The following is a 26,508-nucleotide window of genomic DNA, read 5'->3' on the forward strand; positions in this document are numbered from 1 at the left end:
CAAAAAACACTATTATTTCGATTTAAAGCTTTCGTGACTGCAGGGATTCATCTTCTTGGTTCTTTCGGTAAAGTCACGTAGAAGGGAAGTAATAAGTCGCGGCATCTCTTCAGAAAGGTGAGAGACTCGATTAGCTGAGCCTTCTTATCACGGAGCTTGTTAAAGGATCTCAAAGTTATGTGGAATCCCTCCCCGTAGAGGCGAAATTTAACCGCCTCTACGGGGAGGGATTCCACATAACTTTGAGATCCTTCAACAAGCTCCGTGATAAGAAGGCTCAGCTAATCGAGTCTCTCACCTTTCTGAAGAGATGCCGCGACTTATTACTTCCCTTCTACGTGACTTTACCGAAAGAACCAAGAAGATGAACACTATTATTGATAATATTGGTCGTGAAAGTCTATTTATCATGCGTAATCCTAAGTCAACTTTAAATAAAATCCACAACATATGTAAAGGTATCCTAAAATATTGGTAAATGCCTGTAGAACATTTAAGATAAGAGATTGGCGTTACAACTATTAAGAGCGCTAAACTCACTTCTTTATGACAGTGCAGCACTGCAATTACTTACTCATGCCACTGCTGCCACGAGAGGGAGCTCTAGAGTGTCTCAAGAGGGCAATTGGCCTACTTTTCCACACTGGCCTGGCTAGAATGAGAGAACCCATCACACATTGCCCTTTGCCAAATAGACTGTGGTATAACCATTCATACTCCTGGGCGGACAGATGTGGGGCATATTAACAAACTTGCTTATTGTTTCAATTTCTGCACTGGGAGATCGCATCGGCGACTTCTGAATTCCAAGTCCAGTGTGATAATTATTACACTATGGTAGCATTCCCAACTGCAGACGACCTCTTAAAACCAGCAAAATTTAACAAACGAGTGCACAAGCCAGGGCTGTAGAATTGACTGCGAGGTTGTTGAAACAAAATAATTACGCCTTTTTAATTATCAATGAGGCAAAACTCACTTCTTTGGTAATGATTTGAGTAGTGGTTCTTAACTCGTGGGTCACCTTTCATGGGGGGGATGCAGACTGTGGCACAGAGACCGTGCAGGAGAAATTCTGAATGTCAACACCACGTTGCGGCGACAAAGCACAATACGAAACATGCCTTACTAACACCGCACTGACGAGGGGTGTGGACATGTGCTCTCTCCATACAGTAGCCTGTGAAATATTAGTTGTTGTTTTTTAGGGCTGGGGCAGTCTCTGATTTGAGGGACACCATTGGAAAAAAATTAAGAACCGCATGATTGGAGCATGATTTAAATCCAGATAGACCACTATGAATGCTACTAAAGTGTAACAAACAAATGCACAGGCTAGGGCAGCTGTAAAATAGACCTACCTTGGCACTGCGACGACAGAGACGAGCGACAATTTCCAGCTGCCCGGCAGCTGCAGCGTAGCACAGCGGTGTCATTCCACTCTCGCTGGTCGTGTCCATATCAGCGCCCGAGTCCAGCAGCAAGGAGACCATCTCGCTGTAGCCCAAGTGGGACTCCACACACAGCACCGGCGCATTGCTCAGTGCCTCTGTGCGGAAATCCACGTTTGCCCCCGCCAGAATTAGTAGCCGAGACACCTGGAGGTCAGAAAAGCGTGTAAAATAAACGGGCGAAGAAATGGAAGCGGGAGGAGGAAGCATGAGAGGGAAATACTTGAGTTGACAAGAGGTGCGGAGAAAATCCGAGACACAGTCAGACAGGTAGGTAGCGAGTAAAATGGAGATTCAGACAGAGAAAAAGAACCAGAAAAAAAAACAGATATTGCTTAAAGATTTGGGCAGGCAGGTTTCAGTAAAAATATAAACTGGCTGTGTAAACTTTCACACCAGCAGCAGCTTATAGCAATATAAGCTTATGGCATACTATTTGGAAATAATAAAAATGTGAATACATCCCTTGGGCATATTTTTGCAGTGACAAATATAATTGGCAAAAGTGTACTTACAGTGAACACAACTCCCCAAATTAGTCATAAATGTACTTAAATATTGTCTAAACTATCCATCAATTATAACAGTTATGATCCTAGTATGTCAATGTATATGTTAGAAATATTATTTCAATGTCTAAATGAAGTAAACAATCTTATAAAAACAGCACAGCAATGACTAGTCTAGTTTCTTCCCACATGTTAAAATACTTAAGAAAAACAAACATCCAAGAGAAGATTTTCTGGAAAAAAGTCTTGCCAATTTGCAATGCCTTTCTTAATAAATAAGACAAAGGGTGTTATTAAAATAGTTGACAAAATATTAGTTAATACTGCATCGTTCAACATGTGCCTCAGGCCATCAAATGTAAAATTAAAACCGAAAGTATATAGAGCTGGCAAGTTTGAATCCTGATATTTGTAATATTCTCAGGTGCAAAGCCCATTTGGCCTGAATCTTTACCTTGATGTTGGGCGTGTAGAGGTTGCGGAGTGAGGCCAGTGCAGCAGACAAGCTGTCTGTGCTGTACCCCACCCACAGAGCCTGCAGGATGCTAGATGAGATACCGAGTTTCTTGCTCAAACCCTGCAGATAGCAGCAGAGGGTGCAAATAACATTAGCAATGTATCAAAGCTTTAGTATAGCAAGCCAAATGCATGTTATCATTTCTGCACATTCTTTACAAAATTTAAGCGAACATTTATTACTTTCCAAACATCACTTCATCTTCATGTATTGCTAATTTTTATTTAAACAACTCCATTTAGAGAAGAAAAATGTAAGAGTAAGCAACACGTTATTTTATGTTAAATATGCAAGATAAACTTAACATACTATTTGGTGGTGACCACTAATTAAGCCGCAATATTAGTTATAACCGCTCTTAGAGGCAAGTTTATTTTTGGCATTGCCACGGGAGCTGCAAGCACGTCTGCCTTTTCAACAGACCGATGCTTCTTGTGACATTAACAGAACATTTTCACAACCTTTACTGCCATTGAACCCAAAAAGAAAGTCCTACAATGACCTAAGCCATGGATACCATACGGTTGTGGCCAGTCACAGCCCAGTGAAAGAGAAACAACCAAGACACAAAGACAATTTATCACAATTTTTTTGTCTCCGACTCCAAAAGAGTGACTTCTGCAGTACTGAACTGAGCAAGCAAACCGTGGCTTTTACTAGAATAAATATTTATTTATTTATTTACTCGGCCCACCAACCCCCTTCAAAGAAAACACTAAATTTATGCTCCCTATTCAATTATTCTCAAGCCTCTGCCCTGCTAAGTGCCATGGCAACCCTCATGACAACTGATGAGCCGATATTGGTAGGCTGCCACTCGAGCTATCGCCCGTGACGCTCTCGCATGTCGCACACTTCAGTGATCATCTTGCTGCATTCTTCTCCAATCAGCTTCACGAAATAAAGAAGTGCCCCTACAACACTTGGTTTAATTGAAAATGGGAATTATTTCGGTAAAGTCACGTAGAAAGAAAATACATTCAATAATATAATACGACGTTTCGATTGCAACACAAGCAGTCGTCATCAGGTAGGACTAAGTTTGAGAGAGAGACAAAACACAGACACGGAGACACACAGACAGACACACAAGCAGAGAGAGACAACACAGAGACACAGAGAGAGAGACACAACAAACACACCTCTTTGTGTCTATGCAGCAGTGCATACTGACTGTGGTGGTACTTGCTTTAACTACAGCAGTGCATACCGACTGTGTTGGTACCTGCTATCACTACAGCAGTGCATACCAACTGTGTTGGTACCTGCTATCACCACAGCAGTGCATACCGACTTTGGTGGTATCTGCTTTCACTACAGTAGTGCATACTCACTGTGGTGGTACCTGGTTTCACTACAGCAGTGCATATCGACTGTGGTGGTCCTGCTTTAACTACAGCATTGCATACTGACTATGGTGGTTCCTGCTTTCATTACAGCAGTGCATACCGACTGTGGTGGTACCTGCTATCACCACAGCAGTGCATGCCGACTGTGGTAATATCTGCTTTCACTACAGCAATACATACCGACTTTGGTGGTTCCTGCTTTCATTACGGAAGTGCATTCTGACTGTGGTGAATACCTGCTATGATTACAGCAGTGTATACTAAGGTGGCACCTGCTATCACTACAGTAGTACATGCTGACTCTATAGCAGTATATATCGACTCTATAGCACAAACTACTAACCTGACAGAGTGCCGTGGTGAGACCTATTCCCGTGCAGAGCCCCCGCCCTCGCCTAGATTGTCCAGCCGGCCGAGGTGGCACCTTGGCAGGCGGGGGGGGCTGGGCCACTACCACCCCCTCACCCACCATCCCCCCCTATAATATTAGTGTCTACCAACCCTATACTTTGCTGATTTTACCTCAGCGTTGTGTATTTTTTTTGCATTTTGAAGACGAATGAGAAATCCCCCCCTCTACCGATGACGCGTGTGCTTTGCTAGGGGCAACGCCCGGGCAGCTTTAGCGCTGCGGGAGGAAATAATTAAATAATAATAAATCACTACATTGTTTATTTAACTACTTTAAAGTTGACGGATGGGTAAATGGAATAGCGCTGGCTCACCACGGGGCTTCCGGCGTGGTACCTGGCTACTTTTTTTTTTTATATATAAACCCCACGGTTTGCGAGCCAAATCCTTCGCAAGTTGCGTCCACACACAGACAGATGGACAGACGGACAGACAGACAGACAGACGGACAGACAGACAGACAGATGGACAGACAAAAAAATTACATTTATAGGTTAGATGCAAATGTGCTACAGGAAATATTGCTTCAAAACGGAGCGGAAGAAAACCAATTAAAGAAGTGGGCAAGAGCCAATGGAGTGCTTTTGGACATCACTCTTCAAAAGGGTATCAATGCGCTTAAATAAAATATTATACAACATAGTTCTCCTTCAATTATGACATTTATTTGCCAAATAGTTTTTTTTTTATGTTGTACCATATTAATACTGATTGCAAGTAAAATATCATTGCACATCGAATATTTCAATATCAATATATTAAAAAACAGGCCTGGTGAAGTCTGCCTCTAAAAATGGTAAACTTTTGAAGTGTGTTCCTTTAAAACGTAATGATTCTCTGGCTAACATCCACGTTTTATGTTGCTAAGGGTTGTTTGCATGAACTCTGGCAGTATGAACTTAAGTGCATGAGTGAAATTAAATCATCAAAATGAAGTCAATTCACTGGCCTTTTTAAAATGTAGTACATGCTAAGATTAATAAAAATGTATAAGAAAGCTAGCGTTATTAAAAAGGCAAAATTTGTTGAACTCGTCTTGGAATCTCAATGAATGAATCCGTTTCTTCTTGGAGATCCGTTTCTTCTTGTAGAGTTCTGCACACAAATCACTGTGCGCCTTTGCATGGCAGATGAGACCTGCCTTATAGATGTGAGCCTTGAGGACGTGGTGGCCCAGCTCCATCGTGTGCTGTCGATTAAGCTTTCCCTCCTGACGCGAGAAGCTCATGGCCAGCAGTGCATGACCACTCCTGCGCACACAATCACATCAACAATGATGCTGTAACAGATGGTGAAGGCAGATAAACCTAGTCTCGAAACCCACAACAGCCAAACCATCCATGTGAAGGGCAAACATTCAAAGGGTAGAACACACACTTATGCTAGATACAGCTCGACTTACTTGCAATCTCACAGTTCACACGCAAAATTGATAAATCACACAAGGATCAACATGCACCTGAGATACACACCTGGACAGCTACAAAGTGGAATATAAACTGCATTACAGCACACTTATCGATCTGTCCTTGTGTATGTTTGACCAGTCTCCTTGTATGCTAGGCTTTTATTTGGCTGCTTCAGTTTCCTACCAAATTCATAAACATTTCAAGAAAAAATTACATCTTGTACAGCACCCTCTTGAGAATTGAATCTTGATGCGATTATTATCACTGAACTGATGAGAGTCCAATACAAGCACACATTATTAACCCTGATGCTATTTAAATGTGTGGTTTGACTTAGTACAGCACACACTGTAAAATGTTGACACCAAATTTATTACTGTATGAGACATGTAAAACAAGCATATTCATTGGAATTTCTTAAGTGGCTATTCTGCCTGTAACTTGAATTATATAACATAATTTAGTTAACTCGTGCAATAGTTTGGGTTGTGCATTTATCAGACATTGACGACAGACGGGTTAAGTATTTTTTTTCTATAACTAGCAACAGACACATCCTTTGGATGTGTCCGTCCTGTCCCAGCCAGCCAGTCAGCTAAACGTTTAACCTTATATAGAGCCCAGTCTCTCTCCGTCTTTCTCGTGCTTTCTCTTTACTGTATATCGCAATTTATCTCAATTTCTCGCTTTGTCTCCGATATAATTTATTTCTCTATTTGTCTGTCCCCTCTTCTACCTATCCCTTCCTCTTTATTCCTCTCCTCTCTCTACTGTATGCCACCTACTTCCACCCCATATCTCTCCATCTTAACTTTCACCCTTGCTCTGCTTATTCCCAGCTCCCACTTCCATGACAAAAAGATGTGGAAAAGCCTTCGTTCAGCAGTGGATTAACAAATCGTTGTAAAAAATAATTTAACCATTTCACGTAGAGACTTCATAGAATTTACAAAGTGTCATCGCTTCTCAGGGGTCGATTCCAATGCAGTTTAAAAAATATCCTTCAATGTTGATTATGGCACCAACAAAAAGGCCATTGAAGACCTGGCCTTTGCTAGGCTTCACACTCCAGGAGCAACTCCCACTCAAAATGCTTCACCTATCTCGGTATAACCCACGACTTATACAGCTGTCTTCTGTCAGAAATTTCCAAGACCGCAGATTCATCGAGGTTTTGATCACTTAGGCAAGAGCCTCATCTTGCAATTCTCTGTCTCTAGCTAGTCTCGGCAAATTTTCACAGGAGATACAGCCTTTGATGCCCTTTTGTTGGTGTCATTATAGTTGCTGCAGATGGGGAAAAAATAACGCGATGAAAAAGACAAACGTGAGTGCCAAAGCTAACAAATCACGAGAAGGGATGATGGGCAAGCGTGGTGATGGAAAGGGTGCCAAAGGAGGGATCCTGCTCGAAACCACTAAGATGCAGTGATGAGATGAGCATGTGTACAAGCGAGATGGACTGTGGAATTTGCTGATCCGTGGGAAGTGGTGACGTTGGAAACCCTTCAGCAGTGGATAGAACATGACTGATGATACTAATGATGTAAAACAAAGTTTATTTAAAAAAACTATTGTGAGAACATGTTTAGTGTAATACTGCACTATTTGATTTGATTATTTCCCCTAGTTGACAAGGTGTTCTCAATTATACAAATAGGCTTATGATGATAATGAAATTATGTCTGTCAGGGTTAAAGAGACATTACACAGATGAAGCATGCATACCCATAAATTAAATTTCAACACTATAACCTGGGACCTGTTACCTCCAACTTACCTAAATTGCCACAATTATTTTCACATGACTCACAGTACTCACGCTTTGCATGAGTGTTGATCTATTGCAGAAATTAGCATTATTTCAATATATTGCATTGTATAACCTTGTCGGTTCGGAAATAAAAGAGCCATCAAACTCTGGGTCAACCTCAGTAGTTATCAATTTTGGTATCGCTCTGTGTGCCACCTGTTAATGACCATTTGATCACATAAACTCACAGCTTACAACCCCCATTATATACTGGTTGCTGCCTTTGATATCATTAATAGTTCCAAACAAATTGGCTGAAAATGGCACAACGTGTACACAGAACAAAAAATGTGTCAGGTTAATAACGTTTATTAAACCGTTGCAACTCAACAGCCAGCAAGAATGGTGACAAAACAGATATCTATGGATTTGTATTTGTGTACTTATTAATTTAGAGAAAGTATAATTCAGTTAACAATGAGGACAGATTCACATCTTGCCAAACTAGGTGGCAATTTGCTTTATTTTGTATTAAAGAGAATGGTACATATTCACAAAAACATCGCTGTACATTTTGACTTTTGCATATGCTGTGTCGTGCGACTTGCCGTGAGCTAGAGGGACCCCTATTCAGTCCCTCCAGAAAAACGCGATTATGCGATCGCAAGATTCCACGCAAAATCAGCCAAAGTCCGCATATTTATGTGGGGGGCGCGTTTTTTCAAATACGCCGCACTTTCGCCGCATAAATTGCAGATTTCCGCGCGCAAAATATGCGGGCTTGCATGATTTCATAATCCCCGCATTTTCGTTGCAAAAAGTCACATATATCTTAGCAGAAAGTTGAAAAATGTTGCGTTTACTTCACACAAGCGCAGCCATTTCCCATGTTGCCATGGGAACGTTATGAAGTGACGTCACTCATTACGCGACATCATTGAAAAGCTGCAAACCCCGCGATGCCAATGAAACCATGATGAAGAGTTTATGCAACTTTACAGTTGTAAGATTGCACTTTTTTGTTAGTAGTATGTAAATTTACATTACTGTAAGACTGTATTGTTACTGTATTGCTTACGTTACTGTGCACTGAAAATACTTATTTTAACAGAAGATGTCTGTTTTGTATAGCTACCTCTGTAAAACAGGAAGCACACATTTTATTTTTTAATATTTTATTTATTAATTTTTACAGAAGTTGTAGCATATTCATTTTGTAAAGCTACAGAACTTGTTCGACTCAATGTTTTGTAAGTTTGAGCCATCTGTTTGTTAAGGTCTGAAATAAAACAAGATGAGAACTTAAATATTCCTAGCACCTACTGTGATGTAGTATGCTTGCTTATCATAGGAAGTAATAAGAAATGACTCTTTACATTAAAGTAGTAGCCTAGTGAATAGGGTGTTGGGGGAATCACTTTTTTTTCTCTTTTTCATCAAACCGCAGTTTTTGCAAGTTCCCGCAATTTTATCGCATAAAATTGCATAAATATCCCGCATATTCCATCGCATTTTTTAAGAAAACGTGCCGCATAATCAACGATTTTTGCCCGCAACAATCACCAAAAAACTCCGCGTTTTTCTGGAGGGACTGCCTATTGGCACGAGGGATGGTAGTTTGGGACACACACTTGGGGAGCAAGATGGGAGACATAAGTGCTCGCATAGCCCATCTGCAGGTCGGTTATCAAAAGCTCTCTGCTTTTTATTTTGATGGATAACGAAGAAATGTAATAGCGGACAGCACTATTGACTGTATATATACAAACTATGTTGTAGCAAATATAAAACACATCAAAATTAAGCACAAATATATATGTATAGGCTTATTCAATTTGAACAACCTATTGCGTCATTATTTTTAAGCATCACAATCTTTATTTAGGCTGGAGGAATCCAATGAGCTATGAAGTTCTTTTTCACGGATGTACAGTAAGCTACATTTTTTTCAAAATAATATCAAAGGCAGGATAAAAAAATTATATTGAAATAAAATATTTTAGTAAAAAAGTACTTTCTATTTAATGTAATCTTACTTGTCATGTTAAGAAGCAGAGTAAGATAAAAAAATGTACTTAACCATTACTCTCCAATGTGTATATATATACTTTTTTAATACGTAAACCCCACAGTTGGTCAGTTAAAAACGTCTCAAGGTACCCGCACAGACAGACATACACGCACAGACAGACAAAACATTTATTTTATAGGTAAGATATTGCCATAATGCGTACCATAAAATTTGGTCTGACTGAAAGTTTTCTGTGGTGGAGGTATAATCATACCCATCAACCCATACGGTTTAACTATATTCAATGCGGGCAAAAAAACTTTAGTCTCGGTTTCTCCATTGTGATTGGACTTTGTAGGATGAACGTTGAGATTTATAAGAGCACGGGGTGACCAATAAGGTCTGAATTGGTCTGTAATAAGGTGAGGGCACTGATAAGGGGTTCACAGGTATGGTATATTATAGTACTCTCATATTTACCAAGATGTCTGGCATGTGTGGCAAAAGTCTTCCACATTACCCTTGAGCGGGGCTCTCTACAGCTCCCTGTAATGTAGGCCCTTCTGCCAGCAGTGTTGTGAGCAAGCAATTGCAGGGATGCACCTTTACTTAAAAAAAAATATTTTACTCTATTAATTTGATACAATGAAGCGAAGTAGGCAATCAGTCATAGATCAATAGGTAAAGGTCTCACCTGGGATCACAGAGGAACTTGGTGCTCTCGCCCTCGGGCCGCCACATGAGCCACTCGCGGAACGAGGGGTGGCAGAACATGCGTGTGCCATCCCGCCGCCGCACCAGGAAGGGAGACACGCTCTCCAAGGCAAACGTGAACGCAGCTACGGCATCCGAGCGAGGCCCCGTCACCCATCCAGCCGTAAGCGCACGCAGCAGCTGCTCATCAGCGAGCGGGTGCAGAGATGCCAGTGCCACGCAGAGCAGTGGCTGTGCCCGGGAAAACGCTGCCCCCGAAGGGAAGCGCAGATTGCACTGAAGCAGGTACACCTCCGACAGCGAGACAGGGAGCACCTGTCAAAAAATTAGCAGAGGGATAGGGGAGATACATGTGTAGTGTCGTGCGTCTCTTCTTCGTTCTCTTGCTCGAGGCTTGTGTGCGAGCGGGTGGCGTGCGTCGCACACACACTCAGTCGGAGACGAGGTGGTCGCAGGAGACACTGTCCTCCCCTTTTATTGTTGTTGAGTTCACGCGACCACTCGGGGCCCCCTCCCTCTCACGACCATGCTGCCGCACGACCCGTCCCAGACACGACCCTATCCGCGGTGCACTCACGGCGTCGACCGGGACAGCCAACTACTGTCTGGGCTAAGGCGGCAGCGACGAGGGCGGCGACAACGACGACGAGACGAGTCCAATCCCAGAACCGGCAGCCCAGAGGCCTCGCTCTCTGCTGCTTATATTCCCCTCGGCGCGGCTTGGCTCCGCGCTAGCCATGCCTCCCTTCTCGAACCCACCAGAGGGTTACCAGGGGCTTACCCACAAGGTCTACTCTGACCCTTGCCCCAGTTCCTCCGCCCTGCCGGCACACCCGCGTATATGCTCAGCGGCCTGTGCGCTAAGTGCCCACCTGCAGTTGCAGCTGCTGTACAACAGTCAGCGCTATGTCACTACACATGTGTAATGAGCGACTTCTGCGACACGTCATGTAGAGGGTATTTCTTTATTCTTATACGGGCACAACACAGGCCAACCTTATCTTTTTACTCTGAGTACAATACTTAGATGTTAGCGTCTCTACTGGCTACACACACATGGCCGATCACTCGGCGCAGTTCCACTGTCCACACTCGGCTACGCCGCTGGCTGGTGGCGTGCCGAGGAGGGTGATGTAAGCCTGCAGGAGATCTTCCACGTGGCCGGATGACGGCGAGTAACGACGCAGTCCGGACCCAAGACTCCACACATGAACCCCGAGCCCTTGTCCGCCCCCGCTTATATCTCCCCAGGCACGGCTAGGCTCCGCCTCTGGCCACGCCCTATCGTGGAACCTTCGAGCAGGTTCCCGGAGCATCTCGGCCAACCCTGCCCATTACCTTTGCCCCAGATACCTCTCCCTTTCAGATTGGATGTTGTTTAGCGGTGCCTGTACCCGTGCTTCCCTTTTCTAGCCAACAGGTGTCATCATGTCATTACACATGTACTGTACAAATGCATAAGCTTTGCATATGTATGGGTTGTACTGTGTAAACTACAGAATACATATTCTGAATACTGCTCATAACAGGTAAGCTGGATATAACATTGTTCGGTGGGAATGTGTGAACCACTGCACCACCATTCCACCGTTATGTATGAAGTGCACGCAGGAGGCACGTAGATTTTGCAAGTCTCCATTGTAAAAGAGACGTTGGTCTCAATGGGCTCTAACCTGGCTAGAAAATTCACAAGCTGTGCATGTTATGCATGTAATGAGTCTTTGCCACCATGGTTCAATTCAAGAATCGGGTGTTTTTTGTATATTGTAGTAACTGAAGTGCCTCTAGTGGCTGGAGCGAGTCATGTAAACCAATTATTTACAATTTAGTATGGTATGATTAAAAGTAATAATCTATGCCTCAAATTTCCTGACTGGCTGCTGGCTGGGCTCCTTTCCACCCCAACAGTAACTCTGTTGTCAGTGGCTGTGGGCCACTGCCACCAAAAATAGTTGGGTAACTGGCTAAAATGGCATTTTACGTGTAACAAATAAATATTGAATTGTGGTGAAATGGCGGAAGAAGCTCAATGGACATTATAGACAGCAACACCGAAGGTGGGAGGAATGAATACAGAAGACTTACACGGTTCATTCAACATTTCTCCAACTTTTGAATGTGTATGCCTTTAAGGTCATTCTTACACCATAATATTCTTTAAATCATAAATAGTATAAAAAAACCTCACAATACATATTATATTGGCATTATATTACACAAATATCAGATTACGTTGAGTGCTTCGAGTATATTCCATGTTAAAGATCATTAGGCGTGGCAAGAAAATCCACACATCATAATGAAGAACGCAGGTGAGTATCCTACCCGCTTAGTGATGCTGTATTTAATGCCAATGCACATTCACTATATGCTACTATGACCAAATAACCCCATCTTACCTATAAAAGTCATGTTTTGTCTGTCCGTCTGTCTCTGTGTGTTAAGACGAAACTTGTAAAGAATTTGGCTGGCGAACCGTGGGGTTTACGTTTAAAAATAAGTAGTCAGGTTCCACCCCGTAAGCCCCGTGGTGAGCCAGCGCTATTCCATTTTCCCATCCGTCAACTTTGAAGTCGCTAAATGTACAATGTAGTGAAACTTTTCATTATTTAATTATTTCCTCGCATCATCGGTGGAGGGGGGGGGGGGTGATTTCTCACAAAATACATACAACGCTGAGTTAAATTCATCAAAGTGTCATGTCTTCTCCCCCCCCCACCCCAATGTGTGCACTTACTACTATATGGTCGGTAGACACTAATATTATAGCGGTTAGATAGTATTATTGTAGCGCGGGCAGGGGAATGGTGAGGGGGGGGATAGCAGGCCCAGCCCCCAGCCTGCCAAGGTGCCACCTCGGCCGGCTAGGCAATCTAGGCGAAGGCCGGGGGCTAACGACGTGACTAGGCCTCACCACGGCACTCTGTCAGGTTTATAGTTTGTGCTATACAGTCGATATATACTGCTATAGTCAGCATGTACTACTGTAGTTATAGCAGGTACCACCACAGTCAGTATGCACTACTGTTATCATAGGTACCACCACAATCAGTATGCACTGCTGTAGTAAAAGCAGGTACCAACACAGTATGTACTGCAGTAATCATAGCAGGTACCACCAGTCAATATGCACTGCTGTAATCATAGCAAGTACCACCACAGCCAGTATGCACTGCTGTTATTATCATAGCAGGTACCACCAGTCAGTCAGTATGCACTGCTGTTATCATAGCAGGTACCACCACAGTTAGTATGCACTGCTGTAGCGAAAGCAGGTACCAGCACATTATGCACTGCACTAATCATAGCAGGTACCACCACAGTCAGTATGCACTGCTGTTATCATAGCAGGTACCACCACAGACAGTATGCACTGCTATTATCATAGCAGTTACCACCAGTCAGTAGGCACTGCTGTAATCATAGGTGCAACCAGTCAGTATGCACTGCTGTTATCATAGCAGGTACCCCCACAGTCAGCATGCACTGCTGTAATATTAGCAGGTACCACCACAGTCTGTATGCACTGATGTAAAGAAAGCAGGCACCACCACAGATGCACTGATGTAATCATAGCAGGTACCACCACAGCAATATGCACTGCTGTATTCATAGCAGGTATCACCACAGTAGGCACTGCTGTAGTCATAGCAGGTGCCACCAAAGTAAGTATGCACTGCTGTAGTGAAAGCAGGTACCACCGCAGTCAGTATGCACTGCTGTAGGTGAAAGCAGGTACCACAACAGTATGCACTGCTGTAATCATAGCAAGTAGTTGCAGAAGCTGACGTGTTAAACTCACATTAATCCTTCACATTTTGAACATGAATACTTTTAAGTTACATTTTATCTTCGGTCATTTGTTACATTAGTCAAGCTACAAGTTACGTCAATAATATTTATATCTAAATTGCACGAATATTTTTAAAAAATCCACAGTATCATAAATTATGCATAGCATAAAAATAAGTAAATGGTTTTTCGTAACTTGATGTGGAATACTTCCCACCAGGTCATAGCTTTATTGGAACCCAGCCTCATAAAACACATTCCTGCGGAGGGAGCTGATAGGAACGTGGGGTTGCTCGGTCAATGGCCAGGGTCAAAGGCGGTGTGGTGTATTCCGCAAATATGCCCGACTGTGAGGGCGGGCACAAGCCGGCGTGAGTAGGTTAAACGTTAAGTTTTATAAGGGCACCACGGGGTGACCAGCCCCTCCCCACCCAGCCCCTCCCCACCCAGCTCCACCCCTCCCACCCCCCACCCAGCCCCTCCCCACCCTCCCCACCCAACCCCTCCCCACCCAGCCCCACCCCACCCATCCCCACCCAGCCCCTCCCTGCACGACGGACGGACACAATAATCCCCTGTGGGCTGGTGTAACCAGGAGGTTCCTACCAGTATAATACAATGAGTTTGACCTGTGTAATGTAAATACATAAGATGTATAATCAATAAGCATTCCCAACGGCACAGATTATACTACATCCAGGGCCAATAACCACACTGTTTTCTGACTTAATATTTAGCCATTTTTAGACGTGATATTTCATTATTTTCAAATCAATATTTATTTTTAGGTTCTTCTGTGGCAGTTTCATTTGACTAAGTAAACTTTCGAAATTATTACACAAGGCAGTTTCCAATGCCACTCATAATTAAAATTTTAGTAAAACATAAAAAGAATTGTAATATGTCAATAATTTTAAAAGCAGAAAAGAGGAGGCAGACTTAAACATAGGTAATCTTCTTACAATGTTGATCCTTCTTGGCAGGTCATTCCATGTAACTATAGCTCCGATTAGTGGAGATGAGTCATTCAACGTTGCACAAATGTTTGGCTTATTAAATTATTATATTCTGTCGTGAACAGATGTTTAAATGGCTGCAGACCTCTTCCAGGAATACACCTATAATATGGCTGTGTGCCAATTGCGACGAATATCTAGGGTTGGCAGAAGATCATTTGTAGGCAACAAGCACCCCCTGAGTCTTGAATGTGAGAATGACGAGTCAGTGCCTCACCTTGTAGCCGGAGCTCTTCAACACGAGGTGTCCCTTCTTCTATGAGGTCGAGGGTAAGACGAAGAAAGAGGTACGATCCACGTGCCAAAGAGGACAGGTGCGAGACCAGCTTAGCCAGCGCCGCGCCATCGGGCCGTCCACTCAGCGCAATGTTGCTCTGAATCTCGTGGCTTCCGTTGACACGATACATGACGTAGGCCTGCAGGTCTCGTTCCACAAGTCCCATGTCTACGGCCCCGCCAGCCACACTGGCGCTGTCTAGCTGGATGGTGGTGAATGGCAATAAGCTCTGTCACCTCCTGGCAAAGGAAAGAAAATCACATTGATATACATGGCATTGTATAAACAGATGTATACACAAATGAAAACAAAAACATTTAATACCACTTAAAATATTTGTTGGTTGTCAGACCAAACTTTAGCTTTGTGAATATGTATTTTTTTAAATCCCATGAATAAATACATAACATTTTCTGACAAGCCAGGTGGCCAAAAAACTTGATTATACATGTAAAATGTCCTCATTCTTACTGAATGCATAAATAAAACAGCCTCGGCATAACCAGCACCTGCATGCTGTTTCGAACAGTCAGCACGAGCTTGAGCCATGGAGGGAACTTGCAGAGGAGCTTAGTGATGAAGGAGGCAATGGTGTCCCCGTAGTCAGGCTTGTGGAACTCAGCCTCATTGAGTCCGTCCACTAGAACCAAGAAATCTTCATCTAGGATCTTCCGCTCTGCAATGGCAATGCACAAGTAATGGTAACTGTTATTGCGTGGATACTTACTTCAAGGTTTCCTTACCACCACTACACAGTATTGCATGAAGTGGATTATGCAAAATGGCAATTAGTACTTTATTACTAAATAAGGATCTATAGACTTGATAATTGGTTTTTTACCCTTCTATCTGGCAACAAAACTGACGCCTTTTTACAAGGAGTCATGTTTGCATTGACCACAATACCTGCAGTCATAATACAAACAAAAGACATAACTCTGATAATGTGCACTGTCCTTGAAGTTGATTGGTCCACACCCGAGACAGCTTTCCTTAGAGCCGAGTCTCACATGGGTTGGACCAGATGACGCCAAAAGGCGCACAACTCAAAGACAATGCACCATCAGAGTATGAGAGCTCGGGGTAAGCCTTTACACCATGGGAACCTCATTTGCCAGTAAAAATATAATTGGTTTTTCACCCTTCTATCTGGCAACAAAACTGACACCTTTTTACAAGGAGTCATGTTTGCATAGACCGCAATACCTGCAGTCATAATACAAACAAAAGACATAACTCTGATAATGTGCACTGTCCTTGAAGTTGATTGGTCCACACCCGAGACAGCTTTCCTTAGAGCCTAGTATCACATGGGCAGTGCACATTATCAGAGTTATGTCTTTTGTTTGTATTATGACTGCAGGTATTGCGGTCTATGCAAACATGACTCCTTGTAAAAAGGTGTCAGTTTTGTTGCCAGATAGAAGGGTAAAAAACCAATTATCATATTTTTACTGGCAAATGAGGTTACCATGGTGTAAAGGCTTACCCCGAGCTCTCATACTCTGATGGTGCATTGTCTTTGAGTTCTGCGCCTTTTGGCGTCATCTGGTCCAACCCATGTGAGACTAGGCTCTAAGGAAAGCTGTCTCGGGTGTGGACCAATCAACTTCAAGGACAGTGCACATTATCAGAGTTATGTCTTTTGTTTGTATTATGACTGCAGGTATTGCGGTCTATGCAAACATGACTCCTTGTAAAAAGGTGTCAGTTTTGTTGCCAGATAGAAGGGTAAAAACCAATTATCATATTTTTACTGGCAAATGAGGTTCCCATGATCTATAGACTTGTAAGCTTCCACATGCATGGACCTCAGATTAGCATGGTTGACTACGTATAGTGAAAAATATTCAACATACATACGTACATATTCTGCACAACAGATACTACATTAAAAGTATGTTTGATGTCTATTGCAGCAACATTACATACTACTAAGTAGAATGACGTTTGGCAAGAGATGAATCCAAACACACGCTTCCCCTGCAGTGTCCTTGTGCAGCACTCACCCCTTCTCAGTGCCGTCAGCGGCTCAAGGACCCCTCTACGCAGGGCAGCTGAGGGGTCCTGGACACATGCGCGCAGGCTGAGCAGGCTCTGCAGGTGTGGCTCCCGCAACAGCAGCTCCCGGTACGACACCAGCTGCGGGGCTCGGCACAACAACGCCGCCACACTGTGCACAAACTCTGGCACCAGGCAGGTGTATGTGTTGTCGGCCTGGCAGTAATGGTAGGCCACCACCTGCAATGTAAGGTCAAGTTAAGGACTGATCGGCGAGGTCAAGTATGGGCAAACAACCACCATGAATAACACAGCATGGGAAGGTCTTCATTCAGCAGTGGGCAATGAAAGGTTTTCACATTATTATTGCATTATTATATGACTCCTGCGTCCCATATGCCCCCGGCTCTCACATAAAATGCGTTGCGACATCATTTTATGTCTGTTGAAGGAGAACGATACGGCAATCTATTCCTCTCGACGAGCTCTACACGATGCCCTAATCAAAGTTTCAAAGTTTTGTTTCTTCTGCGCATTCGTTCTGGCTGCGCTTGGACGACATGACAACAGAATGATCCACGCCAGGTGGGTCGCGACGTTAATGTGCGTGGTGGGATGGAGCCGCCAAAAAATAAGTAATTAATTACATTTTTACTTCTGTTTATTCGAGACCCCGGGGTCCCACAATAAGGTTCATATGATCATATTATGCTTGGTTTCCATGCATGTAAAATTACATTCTTCTGCTAATTATACCGGTTGTGCCTCATGTTATACAATAGTTGTGGTAAAAGGCCAAATGCAGAAATGGAAATAAAATATGACGCAGGACAGCTGTGAGTCTGAACACAAGCTTCCCCATTTACCCCGTTCCCTGCAGTCTGCTCGCACGTCACCGACTCCTTCTCGGCAATGCATTCTATTCTAAAATGCCAAAAACAGCAAAAAGGCCTTTTTAAAAATCAAGATAGGGGTAAGACTCAATAGCTTTTAAACATGCTTTTTTAAAGCAAGCTCTAGCTGCACGAGTATACATACACTCTAAAATAAAATAGTTTGTATTTCTCCAAGCAAAACAGTACACCATGTGTTCGGTGTCTACACCCCATGTTTAGCTTGCACGTGTGGCACAGCACCTGAGCTGCAAGTCTTTTCACAGCCTCTTCGGGCCTGCAGCGCAGCTCCGGCGTGTTTGGGCAGCTTCCACGGCTAACTAAGCGCATGCCATCTGTGGTAGGCGGAGGCTGGCCCAGCGGCAGCTCCTTGCTGAGGTGAGGATCTGTGCCAAGAGAGCAAAAGGAAGCCTTTTTTTCAGCAAATTAAATCAGCAGGTCCATTTGACACTGACTATCTGTAACACAAATGATACTATTTGGCCATTGACCCGAAAAATAGAACAATGGAATAAAAAAAATAGAGGCGAAAAAAATGAATTGACACCGAGATGCATCATCACTCACTTTTGTGCTGTAGGCGTGGGCTGTCAGATGCGATCTGCCACATACGTGTGCCGTGGCAGCTAAGGGCCACCATCCGAGACACAATGGCCGTCTTGCCGGTGCCGACTCCCCCGACGATGACAGCCCCCCTGCAGCTGGTGTTCCTATCAGGGCTGGCGCCCGTGCCCCTGGTGCCATCCACGCTGGTGGCCAGCTGCCGTTCGAGCTCGCAGTACAGCCAGTCCCGTCCCACAAACACAGAATCGGTGGTCACGCTCGGCACCTCGAAGAGCAGTGGCTTCAGTGCAATGTCCGGCGGCTTGTATGGCGCAAATCGCACTGCACACCACAAGCAAAAGATTTTAAAACATAACACTGTGTAAAATGTATTTCAACAAAAATGCTAAAACAGGTTTTATTTGTCATTATTTTTTTCATTGTATTTGAATACAAGGCGAGGCAGCTGGGTGGGAATATGTCGACAACAAGTTGGGGCATGCCAGCCTATATTTTCATGAGACATCTTTCGGGTTATGTACACATCTTTCACTTCCAATTCAACATCCACCTTGCTATGTGGTCTCCTAAGTACTGAGCTGGGCCACGGAATGGCAGTCACGACTGTGATATGTTATACTGATGAAGACTATGAACCTCTGTTGCCGAATTTACTCTTTGATTCTTTCGGTAAAGTCACGTAGAAATTTTTTAAATTAAATAATAGCATACGACGTTTCCATTGCAACACAAGCAATCATCACCAGGTACGAATGCATGAGAAAACAAACCTAGTAAACTTAGAAATATAATGCAATACAACACAGAGAGTCGGCTAACATAACAGTCAACACCCTACCTGGTTGATTACGTTCTTCCAAAGATTGCAAAATTTGAGAGAGAGACAAAACACAGACACGGAGACACATAAGCAGAGAGAGATAACACAAAGACACACAGAGAGAGACACACACATAAGGCACACAGAGAAACAATGTTGAGGCCTTAAATAGAGAGAGGGGGGGGGTGGAGAAATTAGCATGGCAATGGGAGATTTGGAGCTTTCGTGACTGCAGGAAATACTAGAGCTACAACACAGAGACAAACAGAGAGAAAAGAAACTTAATAAAACAAAGTTAGTAAAATTTGGAAATATAATGCAATGCAGCACAGAGTCGGTCAACACACAATTAACACATAGCCTGGTTGATTACGTTCTTCCAAAGATTGCTAAATAAGAAGTTAAGTGTGAAATTTGAGAGAGAAACAAAACACAGACACGGAGACACAAAGACAGACACACAAGCAGAGAGAGACAACACAGAGACACACAAAGAGAGAAAACAAACTTAAATCCTCGCCGAGGAGGTGGTTCAAACTTAATTTGGAGCTTTCGTGACTGCAGGAATTACTCTTTGGTTCTTTCGGTAAAGGCACGTAGAAAGAAAAATAAATTAAATAACAGCATACGACGTTTCGATTGCAACACAAGCAATAATCATCAGGTACGAATGAATGATAAAAACAAGCCTAGTAAACTTAGGAATATAATGCAATACAACACAGAGAATCAACTAACATAACAGTCAACACCCTACCTGGTTGATTGTTTATCTGTGTTCCTATGCATGTGTCTCTCTCTGTGTCTCTGTGTTATCTCTCTTTGCTTATGTGTCTATCTATGTGTCTCCGTGTCTGTTTTGTCTCTCTCTCAAATTTAGCAATCTTTGGGAGAATGTAATCAACCAGGTAGGGTGTTGACTGTTATGTTAGCCGACTCTTTGTGTTGTATTGCATTATATTTATAAGATTACTAGGTTTGTTTTCTCATTCATTCGTACCTGATGATGATTGCTTGTGTTGCAATCAAAACGTCGTATGCTGTTATTTCATTAATTTTTATTTCTACGTGACTTTACCGAAAGAACCAAAGAGTAATTCCTGCAGTCACGAAAGCTCCAAATCAACGTCTAATTTATTCAAATAGATGCTGATGTGCCAGAATTGCTGTTGTCGGCTATAGGTTGGTACAAACAGTCCGTGCCACAAATACATATATGTATTTTGAAGTAGATTAAAACACAACACAATTCTGAAACGAATTACCCACTTTGTTCTTGAAATTACACAGACATGTAAGAGGAATGGAAAGAGAGAGCAGCACTTACTTGAGTGGTTTAGCCAGGACTGCACTCTGGGAGCTATAGGCAGAATGCAGGGTAGATGTAGCCATGCAAGGAGAATTAACAGAACATTGTCAAAATGAAAACAACAAATAAAAAACAGGAGAACAGTAAGTATTATGAGTCAGAATTTGTAGATAGGGTTTGAAAAATAAGAGAAACAGTACATATGTAGTATATAATAGATCAGTCAAGCACATTGTGTTTATGTGAAATGTAAGCAGTTTATTGTAGAACAATATTATTTACAAAAACATATTCTAAGATATACATTCCCACAGAATTGGAATTGTGAATAAAATATGTATTTATATTTATTTTTGAGCAAGCAGTTAACATTCTATGCCTCTTAACAGTGCCTGATATTTTAACAAGTCGTTTGTTTTTCAGGATGGCATATGCAACACAAGTGGGCCGAGTTTCCAATCTGAGCTCAGCATTTGGTTGCTTTGTGGTGCTCATGATTTGTAAAACAAGCTTTTATTCTGGGCGCATCCGTCAGCACCCGTGCCACCTGCCACGCGTGAGGTCCTGCCACTGCGTGGTTCAGCTCTGTGCGGCTCAGCTCTGCGCGCTGAAAGCCCGATCTGGTTAAATAATTCATAACACGGCTCTTATTTCTCAATGCAAACGTTGAAGAGATCTTTTGTTTCAAACGCACATTGAAGTACATTTTTTATTCATAGCACTTTCAACAAACTAGGTTATCTTTTTGATTTATATTTATTTTCATTATGGTATTTTTGATATATAAAATGTATTTCATAAAAATAAATTGGGCCCCAAATTATAGTCGTACATTGAAAAGAAGAGCATATATTACAGAATCCATGACAGAAATCCCAATTATTTAGTTATACCCAATTATACTCCCTAATGTTAAAGAAAATACGATGTGGTACAAACACTAATTTTTTTTCTTATCTACTGCTAATTGTATTCTTTTGTCAAGGAAAAACTATGTAATTATTTTATATTCTCAACAATATGATTTGAAGCTTTCGTGACTGCAAGAATCCATACTCTTTGGTTCTTGTAAAGTTATATATGTGGCCCATCGCCACATATATAACCTTGTTGTAACAGCTCTCTCGCTGGTTCAGCAGTTCCACTCCTGGGTTATTTTTTCCGCCTGAGGACGACCACTTGTGTTGCGATCGAAATGTCGCGATATATTATTTTTATTTTGTTATATTTTTCTACCTACGTGACTTTACCGAAAGAACCAAAGAGTATTCTCAACAATAGCTAATAAAATAATGTTCCCGGAATGTTTGCTTGTTGGTTCCAACAGCCAGTCTACACATATAGGGGGAGAAACTTTTCCGAAAACATTTTTGCTGACAACAAAGTTTTTTGTCCAAGTCGCTTTGTTCATCATGGGCTGTAACACTGGAATGAAAGTTAGGTGTGTACTTACAACACAACTTTGTTCAAACTCCCCTCAAAATGTTTCTTATTGCATGTGCAACAGTGATATGATTGGCCGACTGTTTTGATATTTTGGCAAGGCAATGAAAAGGCAAACATTCAAGCATGGTGGATTTTAGGTATGTGCAATAGCATTAAGATGTATCATGTATAAAGCCTACGTGTTAAACTGGATTAATCCTCTTTTTAATGGACAAAAGATAGCTCAGCTTTTGTAAATATACTGACATGTTCCCAATTTTCCCTTATCTATTATATACAAAGCGAAACACTGTGTGTTATATTATTAGGCATCACAGCCGCATTTCCATTCCTAGATACCCTGCCAAGTTTGGGTGATCTCTCTCGGTCAAGCATGCAGGCAAGAGGAGTGGGTGTGGGTGTTAGGCCTCTCATAGTGTAAATGCTTACCCCGAGCTCTCAATACTCTGATATTGCACTGTGTTTGAGTTGTACGCCTTCTGGTGTCATCTGGTCCAACACCAATGGGGACTAGGCTCTAATGAAAGCCGTCTCGGGTGTGGACCAATCAACTTCAAGGACAGTGCATATTATTATCATTATCAGAGTTGCTTCTTTTTGTTTGCTTGTTTGACTACTTGTGTTGTGGTTATTGCAAACATGATGCCTTGAATAAAGGTGTCAGTTTTGTACCAGTTTAAAAGGGTAAAAACCTACTACTATATTTTGCCACTGGTAAAAGAGATCTCATAGAGGAACAGCGAAGTTGTAACGTGGCCAACATTTTAAGTGTGCAACAAAGTTATGTACAGGAATGTTGCTGTCTGTTTAACTTCTGATTGCTATGCACACGTCAATCTCATTACCAGCTCAAATGTGATTAACTGAGATAATTACGATGTAAAATACGTGTTCCTTTTGCTTGCATTTTCTCCTAACATTCCATCACATTAGTGTGTAGCTACAAGATGATATCTCTTCCAAAACATGCTACTTACAAGTGTTTATACTGCCAGTGATTGTTCTCATTAATTTAATTTACTGTAATTAAATATATCTTCAGTCATAATGACTTCATTTGTTTACACTGTCCAATACGTTCTCTGAAAACTAGCAATGGAACATAAACAAGCTGGTATCGCCATGATTCCCCCAATAATGTGTTTAATAGTTTCCACAAAGAATTTAAACGCAACTAACAACACATTAAATACATTGGCACGGGTAAAGGTATTTTAAAAATGTATTAACGAAACTTAAAAATGTTCAACTCCACACTCGCCCACTGTAATATCCTAAACATCGTGTTTCACTTTTGAAAATCATGTTCACAGTTGACATGATGATGCACACCTATTAAGGAAACCCCAAGTCATGACTTAGGTATTGGGCCTACACCAACAACAATGGGTTAACAGTTGATCCAAGTACCTAATAGTAAAAAAAAAACCTGTAAACTTAACTAAATTACGAGTAAGCTCCTGACAAGTATGACAGTTCAATCAGATACCTAGAAAGAGATTACAATACCTTTGTAAATATGCTCCAGGCTACACATATATATTTTTTGTGCAAAACTCCTGGCAAAGTAAAGCACAAGGTGGACGAGGACGTTACAATGTTTTGGCAGAATGACAAGAATTCAGAGGCGGCAGTCTCTCCCTGAACAAACCAAAAATAGTCCCACATACATCCTCTCATCACCCAGCTGTGCCAGTGCATATGAACGCTTATTACCATGATGCACACAGAAGGGATTGGGAAAAGACATCTTCTAAAATATCAACTTTAGCGATAGTTTGTGCAAACACAGCATGGATAACGATATGCAGTATTGTAATCTGAAGATGACTTTTCGTCACAACTGACCTACCTTCATATCTACAACCAAACTATACATAACATATATGTTGATAGACAGAAGTACTGATAACACTAACAATGTGTTCTTTTAAGCACTGCATTAGGCAGAAATTCCATAAATGCCATATGGCTACAGTGGCTGAATATGGCTTTGCAAACATCAGTGCAGTGGAACTAAGTCTGCGAATAATAATGTAGCAGAGCCTGGCAAACAAGACATTAGCAATAAAGCAAAGGGGCAGAATTATTCCAGCCACTCACCTCTGTGGTCAGGCTGCGGGCGGCCAGGCGCCAGATGCTGCCGTGGCATCCTCATAGATGTGCGGAGGGGAACTCCACGCTGCTCATCCAGGAAGCTCAGGTCCTCCAGCCGCGCAGAGCTTGTGGCTGGCAGCACAGACAAGGGCCCCTTACCAAGTGGTGAACACTTCTCATGTAGGGGAAATAAAACGCCAAAGTTTGAAAAAGGGGAAGTTGCAAACCACGGCTCATTGAGCAAAAATCCAAATATAAATGTTGTGCTCTGTAGAAATGAAGATTATCTCAGTGTCATTTTCTAAAGGATATTGATTTTATAGAGCTGCTGCACGTTAATATAATCTAATGCCAGTTTTTTTTGTAAATATGGTATCTATGTATATATGTTCCTAGCAACGATGGGAACAAGATAATACCACCTGAACACATCAACTTGGCAAAAATATCTGCATGGATTTTTATGTGATGCTGCATTTCCACATTTTAGGCGATACACTATTTTCATCACCGAATGTTTTACACCTAGTTCAAAACTGTGTTGCATACTAACTTCATGCTATTCACCATGTGGAGTACATTTTTTTAAGTACAGTACTACAATATAGAGTATAAAATAAGTTATGCCAAGATTTGTCCAGGATTATACTTGAATGAGAAAATATGAAAATAAATTTTTACTTAAATAATTACTTTCCAGTAAAGTTGTAGAGGCTTTACACATTTATAACTGCCACACAACTGTATGAAAGCTACCAGCTTCTCTGAAGTCTAAAGGTCACCCCTCTCGAAGCTAACATTTTCATGAACATTGTAATTACAATTTGACCACGGACATCACTGTTCCACTAAAACCTGATCCATAAATGTCCCTTCCACCAAATGGTCCATTCTTCAATGGCATCGTATTCATGCGAAGCAGTTAATAACAATATTTTTTTTCTAGTACACAATCGCGAGCGGAAAACAACACTTGAGCTACACGTAGCACCCACTGAACATGCCCAAACATTTTACTTTTTACACACCACGCTTCCATCTCTATCGTTCCTTCCCGCTCCCTAAAAATAGTTCGCTCAGCTGTGGTTCCACCTCACGCCAAGACCGAGACCACACCGAGTGCTAAAGGGTTTGCAGCTGCCACGTACGGCGGCACCGAGTTTAACTGTACCATGCTTCAGGGGAACTAAAACACAAACAAATCTGTCTGCACAGATGACCGCGTCCTACTTGCTCGCCGTCAACCAAAGAAGGATTTCAGCACAACAAGACCGCACAAAGCATCGCTGACCGCAAACACGCAAGAGTCCAGCTTACCCAAGTTACTTCCAAGTCCCAGGGAAGACCCAGAAAGCAATATCCACCAGATGACATCACCACATGACTTACATGCTTCATGCTGAGAGGGTAAGCCATGTGTCAAACAAGGGACGCTTGCATACAAATTCTCACGTTACTGTAATAAGACAAAAGGCTCACAAAGTTGCAGCTCATGTTTCTTTCAAAAATCCAACTTCCTGTGCCAGCCACAATTATCTGGCGACCCTGTAGACATTTTGCCTGCCTGTGTACAAGCAGTAACAAGCTTTGTGTCCAGAGATCTCTTCCACCCCCACCCCTTGCTCAAAAGAAGGAAGTTGAGTTTCTGGGTAGATGTGGGGAGGGGGGGAAGGGGAAATCGCGAGGCTAAAAAAAATAGGAAGGTAGGGGGGAGCTATAGAGGCAGGCGGAGTTTAAATGCTCGAAGACTTCCTACAGTACATCAACTTGGCAGCTCTCGTGTAACGTACGTAATTTAGCCATTTAGCCAACACTCAGGAGTCCCATAACTAAAATGACATTCCAGAAGCGGTCATTTGGTGGCTCTTCTCAGATTGACACTAAGGGTTGAAGAATTGTATGTAAACTGCTCAACATCGTGTTTGTTCTGACACGTCAGATTTATTCCACTTTCGTCTGTTGCACAAAAAGAACGAGGTACAACTTAAAATTATAGTACAATTTCCGATGGCATGAAAGCTTTTATTTAAAAAATGTATTCTTCTATTTATGCCACATGACCCCGTCAAACCAGAGGAAGCCATTTTTCATATGAACTGCAGGAGGAGCTGTGAAATTCTCAACTGTACGATTTTACGCAAAAATAAGTTTTCTTCAAGATTACAATTC

At 42.2% G+C, this 26,508-nt stretch overlaps 1 protein-coding gene across 1 annotated transcript in view; it reads right to left on the bottom strand.

The window, feature by feature from the left end:
- Nucleotides 1-26,508, bottom strand: part of LOC133345155 (protein TANC1-like) — a 106,105-nt gene that overhangs the window by 13,231 nt on the left and 66,366 nt on the right. Inside the window, 12 exon segments of the mRNA XM_061555673.1 lie at nucleotides 1,362-1,598; nucleotides 2,415-2,537; nucleotides 5,379-5,487; nucleotides 10,105-10,439; nucleotides 15,150-15,182; nucleotides 15,184-15,438; nucleotides 15,713-15,885; nucleotides 17,219-17,450; nucleotides 18,347-18,489; nucleotides 18,671-18,988; nucleotides 20,815-20,847; nucleotides 24,346-24,471. Of these exon segments, the coding sequence (XP_061411657.1) occupies nucleotides 1,362-1,598; nucleotides 2,415-2,537; nucleotides 5,379-5,487; nucleotides 10,105-10,439; nucleotides 15,150-15,182; nucleotides 15,184-15,438; nucleotides 15,713-15,885; nucleotides 17,219-17,450; nucleotides 18,347-18,489; nucleotides 18,671-18,988; nucleotides 20,815-20,847; nucleotides 24,346-24,471 (2,117 nt within the window).

The sequence above is a fragment of the Lethenteron reissneri genome, chromosome 21, assembly GCF_015708825.2.
Source record: "Lethenteron reissneri isolate LAM-NWPU_2019-01 chromosome 21, ASM1570882v1, whole genome shotgun sequence".
Lineage (NCBI taxonomy): Eukaryota > Metazoa > Chordata > Hyperoartia > Petromyzontiformes > Petromyzontidae > Lethenteron > Lethenteron reissneri.